Source organism: Bactrocera dorsalis, chromosome 3, assembly GCF_023373825.1.
Source record: "Bactrocera dorsalis isolate Fly_Bdor chromosome 3, ASM2337382v1, whole genome shotgun sequence".
In the NCBI taxonomy this organism is placed as follows: domain Eukaryota; kingdom Metazoa; phylum Arthropoda; class Insecta; order Diptera; family Tephritidae; genus Bactrocera; species Bactrocera dorsalis.
This window is the reverse complement of record NC_064305.1, coordinates 52,507,692-52,522,526: the sequence shown is the minus strand read 5'-3', so window position 1 is coordinate 52,522,526 and position 14,835 is coordinate 52,507,692. Positions and strand designations below refer to the sequence as shown.

General features: G+C 32.8%; 1 protein-coding gene across 4 annotated transcripts in view; it reads left to right on the top strand.

Annotated features, from left to right (window-relative positions):
* LOC105225382 (uncharacterized) overlaps positions 1-9,330 on the top strand; it is a 57,615-nt gene extending 48,285 nt beyond the window's left edge. For all 4 annotated transcript variants that reach the window (XM_049453797.1, XM_049453798.1, XM_049453799.1 and 1 more), the window contains 7 exons: positions 3,337-3,486; positions 3,592-3,668; positions 3,718-4,029; positions 5,717-5,811; positions 5,926-6,014; positions 7,440-7,756; positions 7,908-9,330. In XM_049453797.1, coding sequence (XP_049309754.1) covers positions 3,337-3,486; positions 3,592-3,668; positions 3,718-4,029; positions 5,717-5,811; positions 5,926-6,014; positions 7,440-7,756; positions 7,908-8,043 — 1,176 coding nt within the window. In that variant the 3' untranslated portion in view covers positions 8,044-9,330. The remainder of the gene's footprint in view (positions 1-3,336; positions 3,487-3,591; positions 3,669-3,717; positions 4,030-5,716; positions 5,812-5,925; positions 6,015-7,439; positions 7,757-7,907) is intronic.
* Positions 9,331-14,835: the final 5,505 nt, after the last annotated feature.

Genomic DNA, 14,835 nt, shown 5'->3' with positions numbered 1-14,835 from the left:
GTAACGCACTTACTTACTCACACAGTACTTATTCTAAGAATGTATATTATTAGTGGCGTGGCGATGAAACACAACATCTATTCCCCAAGGCGGTGTTCAAAGTTCGAACAGCGTACACACATGGATACATACATATGTATGTATGTACATATATTCTTAATAATTTAATATGCTGAGTAGTACATACAAACAAACGCATATGTATGTATGTACTGCCAAAATCCGTGATTGTAGAATCGGAATGCGGCATCGACTTTTGGGGATTTGTTGGTTCGTTGAAGACCATGACCAGCCTTTATAAATGCTTTTGCTTCGTTTAAATACACACAAAGTATGTGCATACATATGTACATACATACATGTACTTACACATACATATACAATTAGCGTTTGAACAAAAAAATAAGAAAGTAAGTTGTGTAACTTAACGCCAAACAATTAATTTATTGTATAAAACATGTGTACAAAAGCATACATTTCCACACATACTTACATACAAAAATACCTTTTACGCAGCCGTATGCATATTTACGTTTATGTGCAAAGGATTTTTAATGCTTTACGTTATGCTTTCATTGGGTTCGGTTCATTTCTGTTCGATCCAGTTCGCCTTCGATTCATTAGAGTTCTTTACATGCTTTTATTGAATTACCCATAATAAGGGAATCAGTCCGCGAATCCGTGTTCGCTTTTTATTTTCTTTCACCACATACATACATATGCTGTATGCGTGTGTACGTGCATACATACATACATATTATTAAATCATTCATATTTCTGTTTACCAAATTTACGCTTTCGCGCATTACAAAAATGCTCTTGTTGATTTTTGCTAATAATCAAACAATTCGCTCCCATGTGTACTTACATACGCATTAGCGTATGTAATGAACGTACATATTAATATTGCATAAGTCTCGTTTTTATGTATTTTATTGTATTGTAATTATTACATGTAATTGCGAAGCGCAGTGATCCACCAGCTTTTATTGTGCAGCTTAATTTAAGTGACATTGTACATACATACATACATATGTACATATAACTGTTAAATTTCAAAAATTAGATTTATTTTAAGCTTACGAAAGCGCACCTAACGTAGCTTTTACAATGCTTACATTTTTTTACCTTTTTTCAAATATCGTACTACAAATGCTTATCAGTAATATGTAAATATTTTGGGATCGTTTTAAGGTTTTTAGTTAAAATAAATAGGTAGGTACTTTATTTGCAAACCTTGTTTTCATACTTTTTTCTTATGCTCTCTTTGTAATCAAAATACGCGTACAATAGCTTATAGGTATGTCACTGATCTTCCATATATTCGTAATGAGTAATGTCTGTATTCAAATCTCAAAAGAAAAATTAAGATAAACTAATGTGTACTTAATTTATTTTATTCAAAATAGTCTTCTTCTGCTTCAATACAGCTTTTTGCACGGTCCAAAAGAATATCGAACGAGTGTTTTAGCTCGTTGGCCGGTATGGCCGCTGGTATGCCGGTGAAAGTCTTTTGAATGGCCTCTATGTCTGCATAACGCTTTCCTTCATGGGCAAATGCATTTTTCCAAAAAGAAAGAAGTCGCACAATGCCATATTTTTGGTCAAATAATCGTCCTTCGAATGTTGGATTCTGAACAATTTTTGGTCGTCACTCAATTTTTGCGGAACAAACCGTCCACACACCTTTCGTAAGCCCAAATTTGCGATCAAAATGCGATAAATCGATGGTTTGGAGATTTTTAATTCAATTTCCATAAATTTCAATGATGACTTCGGCTAATTTTTGATTGTTGATCGTCAGTCTGAAAACGTTGAAACCACTCGTGCACTCTGCTACGGGGTAGGCAATCATCGTTATAAACTTGCTTCATCAATTGAAACATTTCGGTAAAAGTTTTACCAATTTTAAATCAAAATTTAATGTTTTATCTTCGTTCGAAGCTCATTTTCGCACCGATAACACAAACATACTGGCACTTAAACGCAATAACTTCACTTCCAATCAATGAAATGTCATGAAATTCTCACTGGACAATCGAAAAAGATAGATTCTAACACACTATCGCTAGATTCAAAAACTCTCTTTATATTGGAACGCACCTTGTATATTGGTTAATATCTGAGATATCTAAATAAAATTATGTCTCAAGCTTAATGAGGTTCGGAGGCATAAGGGATGAAATCGGTCTAGGTCTTACCCTGCCACGTATTTCAACAAAAAGGACGCCTGACTCCAGTCTTGTTTCATTGACTGAGAAGATTATTTAATTTTAAGGAAAAACGCATTTTTAGTCAAATTTATATTCAACACCAAAAAGGTTGCTATCGAAACCGTGACACCGAATATAGTGGTCTTCAAAGTGTTCGAAAACTTTTTCCTTCAAAAATCGTTTGAGGACTTTTTCACTTTCTTCCGTAACCACTTCTTCTGAGCGTCCGTTCATCATCTTCGGTGCTCATATGACCTGTACGGAATTTAGTTAACCATTTACGAACGATTGCTGTTATAAGGAAATTAAGGAATTCAGAAAGGACTAATTTAAAATTTATCATATTTGAAGCGTTTATTAAATCTTTCAATGCAAACAATTAGCTGTCAACTCTGTGTAAAAATTTGGTTTTAGAGGACATCAGTGACATATGTAGATACAATAAGTGCTCATATAATTTATTTATAAGTATGTCTTTACAACTAAATAGTTCTCCGCACACTTGTAAATTTGTACCCGTACCGTTTAAGAATAATGTTAATGGTTAAGAACTGTTCGAGGCTTATTTTAACTGAACAAATACTTATTTTTGGGGTTAGATATGTATTTACATATATTTTGACAATAGTTACGAGTTTCGACAATAGCGCTTTCTAGCTCCCAAAAGGGTCACTTATATTTAAATTATTGATAAGGTCAATGTGAATTAATCAACTGTTTATAAGGCTCGTTGTTCCATTACAGCAACCTATTTAATAAGTAGATATGTATGTATACGGCAAAATTGTTTGTGATGATACTACTGATGTTTTGCTCAAATGCTAAATTTATGCATTTAAAACATTTTTGGTTATTGGTAAAAATATTTTCGCTAAAAGAAACTTCTTAATTGTTGCAAATGTGTGTTTTTTGTTGTGGAATAAATGTGCGAAGGCAGAATATTAGTACTTGAGCATAGCATTTCTAGAATGTTATTTATTTAGTTTTTCTTGTTCAGTTGTAATTACTGTGTTTAACTCTTGTATTTTCACATTTTTCACTTGTATTTAATGTTGTGCAACAAAGAATTATGAATAAGTTCTTTTGCTTACGAAGGGTTTTGGATTGATGTACATCTTTTCAGTTCCTTAATATGGCATCTGTTTTTATGAGGATCTTCAATCTGATTTGTATGATGCTACTTATCGGCCATTGGAGCGGCTGTTTGCAGTTTTTAGTGCCAATGCTACAAGGTTTTCCATCGAACTCATGGGTATCGATTAACGAGTTGCAGGTAACTTCCCAAAGAACATTTTGCTTGTTTAATTTGTCCCCCACTTTTTTGCTCTTTTTTTTTGTTGTTACGAAAATATAATTTGATGTCGTGATTTGTTTTAAGGAGTCGTATTGGCTAGAGCAGTATTCATGGGCTTTATTTAAGGCGATGTCTCATATGCTGTGTATTGGCTATGGCAGGTTTGTCCCTATATATCCATAAAAACTGTGAATATACCTTTTTTTGTAGATTCCCACCGCAATCATTGACGGATATGTGGCTGACAATGCTTTCGATGATATCAGGAGCCACATGTTATGCACTCTTCTTAGGTCATGCGACCAATTTAATACAGAGCTTGGATTCTAGCAGGCGGCAATATCGTGAAAAGGTGAAACAGGTGGAGGAATACATGGCCTATCGGAAGCTACCACGTGACATGCGTCAAAGAATTACTGAGTATTTCGAGCATCGATATCAAGGAAAGTTTTTCGACGAAGAATGTATACTTGGGGAACTGAGTGAAAAACTGCGAGAGGATGTAATAAATTACAACTGTAGGTAAGTGATCAGGAATTGAAACGAATGAAGTTAAATTCCTTACAACAAGTTTAGTTATATACAATACTGAAGGAAATTACTAATTCTTTAAAGACAGTAGTATGTACTTTGTTCAATTGTACACCAACCAATATCTTTTATATAGACACTAGCAGAACCCGCAGTATGAAAAACGTGGCATATCCAGATTTATGCCACACACTTCCAGCGACTATCCTTTTGTCCTGTTGATTGTCATCTCAAATGCATTTTCTCTGGAAACTGAATACGTTTGAACTAAAATGGCAAATCGTTAGAACTCAAAGGAATTCGTAGAATCAAGCATTCTGTCACCTTGTATTCGATAGCTGCTTCACAATCAGTCGGGTTCCATTACATCATCGCGAAAAGTGTGCGATCTTCAGTGGCATGCGAAGTAGCTATCGAATCGTTCATTGTTTGATTCTAGTGATTATCATGTTCCAGCAATTGTAATTGCTGGCATGCTTCTCAAAAAGTTGCACACACCGTACCATTCACAGTACGCAATGCCTTAAATGAAATTGAACCGCGTACATTAATCAATAGCAACCAAAGTTAGAAGCAGTCGTCGTGGTAAGGTCTTCTGTTGACTGTCCCATGCTCGGCAAAATTGCTTACAAGTCTCATTATGGTCCATCTGCTCGGAGGATTGCCGCCAAACGTGCGCCTATACTCTCTTTGAACCGAAACTACGGACTCCAGTGCGTGATAGCGGCGGACAATCCAAATTCTTGTTTCAGTGTCCCAGTTATCCATTTTTGTTAAGGGGTTACATGGGTTTCCTCGGGCAAAAAACGGCCTTTTTTCAATAATTTTTTTTTACATATAAAAAATAAAATATTTTAATGAATTTCTTTTTTATTTAAAAGACTCATATTTAGTAAACATTTTATAAAATTTTCAAAAAAAAAATAGCAAAATGGCAGTTATTACGACGCCATTTCCGGCAGTCCCTCGGAAAAAAGGTGCATCTGCGTTGTCAGCAGAACTTCTTTCAGGATCATCAGAAATAAAAGAAAAAAATGAAAATTGGATTTTTAGCAGACATTTTATAAAAAAATGCAAATTTCGATGAAAATTTCTCGACATTTTTTTTTTAATAGTTGTAATTAAAAAAAAGAAAATCCTTCGTTCAAGATCTTGTAAGTGATATCTCGAAGACCTGTGTAAAATTTCACCAAGATCGGTTGAGTAGTTCGCGAGAAATCTTGACAAGCGACTTTGAAAACACAGTTTCGAGAAAAACGCGCTTAAAGACGGCGCACTTAGCCTGGATTGCCTCAAGCGCACAAGTTCTCAGGGTTGTATCTCCGAAAGTATTGATCAGATCAACTTGAAAATTTAGGACAATATTCTAGAAATGTTATAGAATTTAATAAGATAAAAATTTTTTTTTGAAACTGTGAAACCCATGTAACCCCTTAAATGTAAAAGTCAATCTGCAAAATAAAAAAAAAATTAACCAGATTCATTAAATAGAAAAAAAGTTATTTAATTTTTTTTGGTAGCGGCTTTCATCAGCCACCCTGTACATAGACTAGTGTACAATATATTTTTATTCTAACACTTTTTATTTATATTAAACTTATTTTGGTGTTGTGATTCATCCAAATATAATATACTATATATGTACATATGTGTATTTATGAATTCCTTTCATTTACAGATCTCTCGTTGCGTCTGTGCCTTTTTTTGCAAATGCTGATTCAAACTTTGTTTCTGATGTCGTAACGAAACTAAAATATGAAGTTTTTCAACCCGGTAAGATGAGATAATTTAAGTACATATGCATTAATTATATATGAACAAAATGCTCAAAAATGTTCATTCAAAAAAGCAATGTAAAGCGATTTAACTTTTAATATTTTGTTATAGGTGATATTATTATAAAGGAAGGAACAATTGGAACCAAAATGTATTTTATTCAGGAAGGTGTGGTTGATATTGTTATGGCGAACGGAGAGGTATTTCCACAATCTACTTGAAACTTCTATATTTTAATTTTTAAACAATAAAAAATGTTAACCTCGGTTTAGAAATGTATTTTTTGTAACGTGAAGAGTATAAAAAGCTCTTTATCTTGATTTTGTTCGATCAGTTTGATTGGCAGCTATATGCAATAGTAGTCCAATCTGACCAATTTGTTGTTTTTTGGCGCAAAGGCATGCTGTTATCACAGAAATATTTTACCCGAAATTCTATACAAAAACTCACAGATTGACCAATATGTTCGGTAAACAATCAACTATATGTACTGGTTCCCCCATATTTGGTGTCTGGGCTCTTGAAATTTTATAGTCCAATTTCGACATTTTGTGGGCATGAGTTTAAACACCTTTAGGACGCACACAACACAAATATAGTTTCACTGTGACAACTTAATTCATGTTTGATTTGCATACTGTAAAGTGAAAGAATCTGTCGGATTTTAAAAGTTTGTTATATAGAAAGTAGGCGTGGTTGTCATTGAAATTCACACTTTCTTACAATCTATGATAAAAATTATTGGGTAACCTCACACACCAAATATGGTTGAAATTGGTTCCGTAGTTCCTGAGATATGCGATTTCACCTGAAGGTGGGCAGTGCCACGCCCATTGTCCAATTTTAACACAGGCTGCTATAAAGTCCTATTGGTGTATCGCATTTATCAAGTGACTTACCGCATTTTTAGTAATTTTCAACATAACCGTTATATTGTATACGGAGGAGGCGTGAATATAATTTGATTTTACCCATTTTCATAACATATAAAGAGATGCTAAAAAAGTTTGGTTAATTTAGCTTTAGAGGTTTGAAAGAAACATATATGCATTATTAAATCCTTTAGGAGTCGGGGCTAAGCAACTTTTGAATATATTTCAGTCAACAAGTCGTACTGCCATACACCATACCAGCAATGTTGGAAGATATTATGTTAGGGATATCCATCATTCTTTGAAAACTTCAGCATATCTGAGAAGAATAAATTATGTTAACAATAAGCAGCGTTACCTCTATGAACTGCATCAGATTTGGTCTGAAAAAAGATTAACTAAAAATTAATGAAAAGATGGAATTTTGGCTATTTATTAGTAAATAATACTCACATTTCAACAAAAGTACTCTATTTGGGAACGAACTTGATTACAAATCACAAAATGCCGATTGGGTAGAATCAATATACGGTTGCACACGTGTGTATGTTTTCATAAAAATACTTTAACGGGGGTGGAGTTTCGGTAGCCGTGACTTGTTGTTGTTGATCAGCTCCAAGTGCATCAAATAATGGCAGTTGACATACTACATTTCTCTTTCTTAACTAACCAATTTATATGAATATAGATACATATTTTAAATATGTATTACTGTATATTATATCAAAATGATAAGTGCTTTTGGTTTCCTAGGTTGCGACTTCACTTTCTGATGGCTCATATTTCGGTGAAATCTGTCTATTGACGAACGCAAGGAGAGTAGCCAGTGTCCGCGCGGAAACGTATTGCAATTTATTTTCTTTAAGCGTGGATCACTTTAATTGTGTTTTGGATCAATATCCATTGATGCGCAAAACTATGGAAACCGTTGCTGCAGAGCGCTTGAACAAAATCGGAAAAAATCCAAATATTATGCAACAAAAAGATGAGCAAATTAGTAATCCGGAATCAAACACTATAACCGCAGTAGTGAATGCGTTAGCAGCCGAGGCGGACGACTGCAAGGACGAGTAAGTTTTTTATACATTCCAATATAACTTTTGAGGAATGAAATGTGCCAAAAACAAAATTTAAATTTATGACCACATATCCCTAATGAGCTTCGATCACAAAATATTTTGTTTACAATTATGGTGTAATATGTTTCTATTGGAATTTCAGCGATATCGATATCAAGGAGAATTTGCTTCATGGCTCGGAATCAAGTTTCACGGGGCCAGTACAAACGATACGAGAAGGGTTGCCGAGACCCAGGAGCGGCGAGTTTCGTGCTCTCTTTGAGGGAAATACCCCATGACACTGAAGCTTGGAGCGAATTGGTACATAGCAAGAACAAGAAATGCAATAACAACTATTGCATTTGCAATACCGAGGGCGACTACGACGAGAAACAATATGATAAAGCATCGGAAGGATGTACATACATACACACAACCTTATTACGTGATGATCACACAAAGAGAAATACTTGAACATATTGTTAATGTGTCGTTATGATGCAACTAATGTCCTCAGCAATTAATCATAATTTCAGCTCCGCTAACTGTGATGACTTTAATAATAAGAATCGAAATTTGAAAACTGGTGAACTAACTCTACTACATACAAAATTCATACATACATGCATGCATGAAAATAACTTAATACATATAAAGAATCGACAAAACCCATGATAATTATAATTAAATAAAATGTAGTAAATTAATGAAAACCAAATATATAAGTATATAATTATGTATATCTATAGAATACAAATAACTCGCTAGTGTACAGGTTATTTAAGAAAAAAACGACGACGATGGCGACTCGAAGAGACTTCAAACTACACTATAGAATTATAAATGAATTTGAAAAAAAAATAAAAAATCAAAAAAAATTAGAATCATAAACCAAAAAGGCATTAAACAACCCTACCTACCAAAACATGCAAACAATGCAAGTTGCATGTCTAGAGAAGCTGCATTGCAATTATTATTACTGTTAAAGCCGTATTAAAACTTATAAGTTAAATTAATTTACACATTGACATTGAAATATATAGTAGATAAAACGCAGCCTGAGCAATGAAACAAAAAGACCAAAACAAGCAAGGAAAGTATATAAATACAATTAGAAATAGTGTGATTAACTAGTGACATACATACTTGCATACCAAAAACAATACATCCTACCAACATGCATTCAAGCAATACAAACCAACCACCCCCAAAAACAAAAAAAAAACAACTAATAAGCATTGATACATACTCGTATGTATACAGATATACACTTACCTGAAGCAAATAGAAGAGATAAATAAAATGTAAAAAAATTGCATTCATTTAAATTGAAGCAGTACATTGAATGTAGAGAAATGTTTTCTTTTTATAGCAAGCTGTTATATTTTTTTAGTTAAATCGTAATATTGCAAGTTGTATTTGTTTTAACTAAGATCAGAGCGAAGTACTCATAACAACTGAACTCAAAAAGTTAAGGACACATGTTGGGCATATGAAAGCACAAAGAGACAAATTAATGAGTATCTTAGTATTTTATTACACGTAAACTAATAAAACCAGAAGGACAACGTTTGCCTTGAAACGAATGACATTTTATTTATTTATATCCAAAAACTTCATCCCTTCGTAAGGAAAAGATTGGACGAAAATTATATTTAATTTCTTGAGAACATATCGGATGAGGTATGATTTCTGCATTAGACTTGAATTAATTTAAACCTTTAAATTTGATCGCGACTTGGATGGATTTTCATATAAAACATATAAATGTATGTACGTATGTACTTCACTTAAGTATTGCATAACACCTGGCACTTACGATTTAATCGCACTTTTACGGAATACTTTATGGGCGACTAAAGCCAGGCGATTTTTTGAATTCCCTTTCACTGCATATTTTCAAATTCTTGTACACTTCATTTACGTAATTTTTCCATTATGAATTTTTGCGCTTATGCATCATTTTCTAAAATATTTAAGTTTATTATAGATATTTGTAGACATATTTGCCTGTTAGGTACAAGTATATCCAAAAATATTTTGTTTTCGAACATGTTGTAGATATGCGTATGAAACCGAGCGAAATTACGTCTATGGAAATAACATAAAAAGGAAAACGATATGCATAGCATCGATCTGTTACGAACAAGGAAACAAAGCGTGCCACCTGAGACGAGCAGCATGTTCCAATCGACTTGCTTCGTTGCCCCCTCGTCATCCCCTTATCTACAACCTACATCTACATCTACAATCTACAAAAAATCCGGTTTGAGCAACGAAAGAGACCCCGAGTGAACACAGTCATTGTACATAAAAGTTTAGGCTAGAATTGTCAGTAAGACCTTAAGAAACCTGAATAGAATTAGGTAATATACCAATGATAGGTGACTTTGCAGAGTTATCAGGGTATTCGACAAACGGTAACTTTGTTCTCGATTTTGAAAAGGTATGGAATTATGCTGTAAACAATTTTACATAAAATTTTAATAATAGAGATTCAACTCAAAAATATGCATTCATTTACAGATTTATTATTAACTGATAACCTAGTCTATGTATGTATGCATATATAAGTACTTGTTCATACATATCACTCGATAATAACATCTGAGGAAATTAAATTCAGAAGGAGTTCTTCCAGCAACACTTTATACAAATTATGTAAATTTGAATAGGGAATAACTTATTCCCGATATTTGTAAAAGAAATAATTCCAGTCTCTTGCTTCTTCGGGTAACGCTCTTCACAAGCCTTTTAGCCTGGTGACAGATGTAAGTATGTTTTCAAATATTCCAATTGTAACCGCATGTTTGTACTGTGGGCAAAATCTTATATAACTTTTTAGTATGCCCGTGTCACATCAAAATAATCATTAATATACGCCTTTTTTCTGAATTACATAAAGTGCATTCGACGGTTTTTACGATAAATGAAATTATTCAACAAAGAGGTTCCATTAAATTTTATATGCGGTATCAAATTTCTGGTGCCGAAACGCTCAGAATGTTGGAAAAGGTTTTCGGTGATAATTGTTTGTAGCGTGTTATTGATTGGTACAAATTATTCAAAGAGGGACGAGAACGCGTTGACCACACCAACCACGTGCAAGACGGCCATCACCATCAACTGCTTGTCAACACGTCAATAAAATATATAAGTTTAGTGGATCGAGTTCTATTATTGAGATTTGTTGCATATCCAATCCATCAATGAAAATGTGTATATCTTTCTTCAAAGAAAATCATATATACAACATCAAGATCTACCTAACCAACTCCATATGTATAAAATTACTTTACACATTAATTATAATTTTTTCGTATTTATTTATTTTTTTTTTATTTCCAATACTTCTTTGCTGCCTTTGCGACCGTTCAATTAACATAAATTAGTTTATTCGCAAACGCATATCTTTATTCATATGTATTTTTACGTTGCAAAAATTTTACAGGTGGGTAAAATTATTACGATCGAATTCACCAGCAAAAATGTCGAAATTTCACTTTCATCTGCACATTTAACGCTAACATCATGACAGAAATTTACTCCCAAGTGTCTGATGAGACAGTGCGCAAGGTCACAAATATGTATAGTATATTTATACATGGTCACGGTGTTCGCAAGAAACAACTTATTTCAACTGTAATTGGTAAAAAATAAACATATTTTGGTTCGCCAATACATAGAAAACGAGAGGTTTTTTTTCCATTTTGTAAGACTATAATATTCAGTTATGAAGGTAAGTGAAAATTTTTAAATCATATAGTCGGTATATGGTTCAGCAGGATCCAATTGAAAAACTACAAATTAAAAACATCAAACCAAATTTAGATACAAGAGGGTTCTGTCATGGTGTGAGATTTTATGTTAGCTCAGTGGGCCAGAAACCTTTTGCTAACAGATGGCCAATGGACAAACTTCTTTATTTGTCCATCCAATTTGAGTTCCAGCGCGAAAACGGATGTCGAAAAAAGTGTTTTTCTTTGAACATGTCAGTGTCATACAGCTCATGGCGTTAAAATGCGGATGGAAGATAACTTCCGAGAACACAAAATTTATTCGAAAAAATAAATTTTCTACCAGGAATTATGCCGTAAGTAAGAACAACAAGATCTTTTTAATTATGCTCTTCTGCAAAGACTTATCTGAAGCACTGTATTATGTATGTGTTTTGTATTACACAGACCAAGTTTGTGAAAATAGTATAATTGGCAGTAACCTGGGAATAGCCAAAAAAAACCGAAGGCGGAAGATTACTATTGAGTAATATGCTCGATAGGGACTGTTGAATGTCATACTGGAGATGACATAACTTGATTACTATTCCATTGTTCTAATATTCCGAACATACATACGTTAGAAAGCGTTTTTCAGTATACTCGTATGTCATTGAATTGAAGCGTAAACAACATTTTTTTGTCACTTCAAATATGTTTTTCGAACAAAAAAATGTGGTTTTCGCATCACATTTTGAGTGGTGAGTAAATTAACGATAACACAAAAAATCATATATGAAACCTGACCAACCAGCCAAGTCCAAACGTTACTGAAACCAAGTCCCCAAATTCAAACTGCCGAAAAACGCTTGAGTCAGTACTGATTCCACTTAATTCATTTCACGAATCACATTATATTGATCGACATAAGTATTTTCCATTATTTTTTGTCAAAGTATGACAAGAGTCTCTATATGCAAAATATCAGGAAAAAGAAATATGCGGAAGTTTCTCTAAAAAAAAAATTAAATAACGAAGAAGGAAAGAAAAAAACATTATTCAATTATAGAAGGAATTCTTACGAAATACTTATGGATTATATCCATAATATCAAATTCAAAAAAAATCTTTCTGGCAGAAATAATGATAATAACAGCTACAGAAACAAAAATTTAAACAGCTAAGATTTAAAATTACATTTTTGTAAAATGATACGATTTTATTTATTAAGAGAAAGCAATATAGTGTTTTTAAATTTGAAAAGCTAGACAGATAAATTAAAAACTTGTCAGAATGGATTTGGTTAGTAGGACCCCATATTATAAATAAAGAACCATATTCTATTTTAGTCCTAACCAAAGTTGTAAAAATACTTTAGACCAACGTTTTACAGAACGTAAATCATCTTCTGCTTTCAAAACCTAGGTATCATTATAAAGACTAAAATTAAGGCCCCTATCGCGGTTTTCAATCCAACTGCATTTTGGTTGGATTTTGGAATTCTGTAATGTGGTTTTCAACCCAACCCGCAAAAAAAATCGGTTGAAGAGTTGTCAAACTTCAACTTTTTTTGGTATTATGGTTTTCAAGTCTGTGTCAGTGGAGTTGACTAGAGTATGAAAAATTATTAATTATTAACAAGCAATTGTAGTTAAACATTTACCGTCCTAAGCAAACCTAACCTCTAAACCTACTTTGCCTTAACAAAATGTATAACTTTTGAAAATTATTAAGGTCATTAATTACACTTAAACATAATAACTATGTCCTTTCAGTTGAACTGAAGTTAAAGCTATTCAGTTTTAGATCTACCCAACTCGTTTTTGGCATTAAGATGTTCGACTACATTTCGTCAGTTTCATTGATGTTGTCACTCTTAAATGGAGATTTGATAGATAATTAAACAGCTGGAAATTGAAAAGAAGGCATAAAAATAACAATTGTAAAGTAAACAGAACGCTTAACGTTCTGCCAAAATATGCTGAAACAGCTAATATTGTAATTAACTCTTTCTTTGTTCCGGATTCAATCAAGCTGATGCTTAAATTTCAGCTTTAGCTTTAACTTTAAATAAATAAGGCCAAAAAGTATAAATATTAGTATTTCGGAAATAAAGATTTGATTTGTATCTGGCAATCCATGAGAACCACATGTGTTCTTATTTCATTCGTGCTTTCGCGGATGTAAAATATATATATTTTTTTTAAATTCCCTCGTCGCGTGAATTAATTGGCGCCCAACGTGGGGCACGAAGTAAAAAGTGCCTACTAAAGTGAAGAAAAGTAAAAAAATAGTAGAAAGTGATTACTAAAGTAAAAAATAAATAAATAATAATAATAAGAAGAAAAAAAGCCTTTTTTAACTAATGTAAAAAAGCGTAAGTGAGTTGTAACTTTTCACTAAGAAAATAAAAAAATAACTGCAAGTGTGTTAATAACCAAACAAAAACTGAAATAAAGTGAGTGAGAACAAGCAACGAAGTGACAATCGCAGGATAATAAAAACAAGAAATTAAAAAAATGGTGTTTAAATAATTGATTTAAAAATCAATAATTCAAATAATTAAGTAAAACATAATTAATCTACAAAATACAAAATTAAAAAAAAAACAGGGAGTTGACTTGATCACACTTAAATCACAAAACTACAAATATTTTATAAAACCACATCATCAACAACGGTAACAACAGCATCGGCTACAATTGCATCATCGGCGGAGGTGGCAACAGCGGCAGCGGAAATTATAACAGAGACAGCGACAGAATATATTTGTAATTTGAATTTAAAATTAACTATTATTGTATTAGAAATGGGAAATAGCCCAACTATTAAATATAAGAATTTGTCATATTGCGACTTTTGTAAGGGCGCTCATGACACCAGGGAATGTCCTAAACTTAAAAAACAAAAAAAAATAAAGAATATACATAACTAATGGTTTGTACAACCAATAAATTATATAATCAAAAGCTGATTCACCACCCTCGGGGAGACCCCCCAGCTTACAACAATATAAAATTCTCTGCGATTCACCACCCAAGGGACCCTCCAGAGAATTATAAAAAATTAATCCAACCAAAAAATTTTTGAATAAAACAATAATTAAAGACTCGACCAGCCATATAACAAAAATATATTGAAACCGCGATTCACCACCGCAAGGAGTACCCTCCGGTTTATAATAAAAGCTTAATTCTGCGATTCTAAACTCCAGACCCTCCAAAATAAAAAAGCACCTCTTCTTAAAGGGATAAAATAAAAATAATTTACCAAAAAGACGGTAATACATAAATTAAGGCTTGTACAGCCAATAAATTAAAGTAAAAATTCTATAATATAAGCTCAATTCTGCGATTCTGAACTCCAGACCCTCCA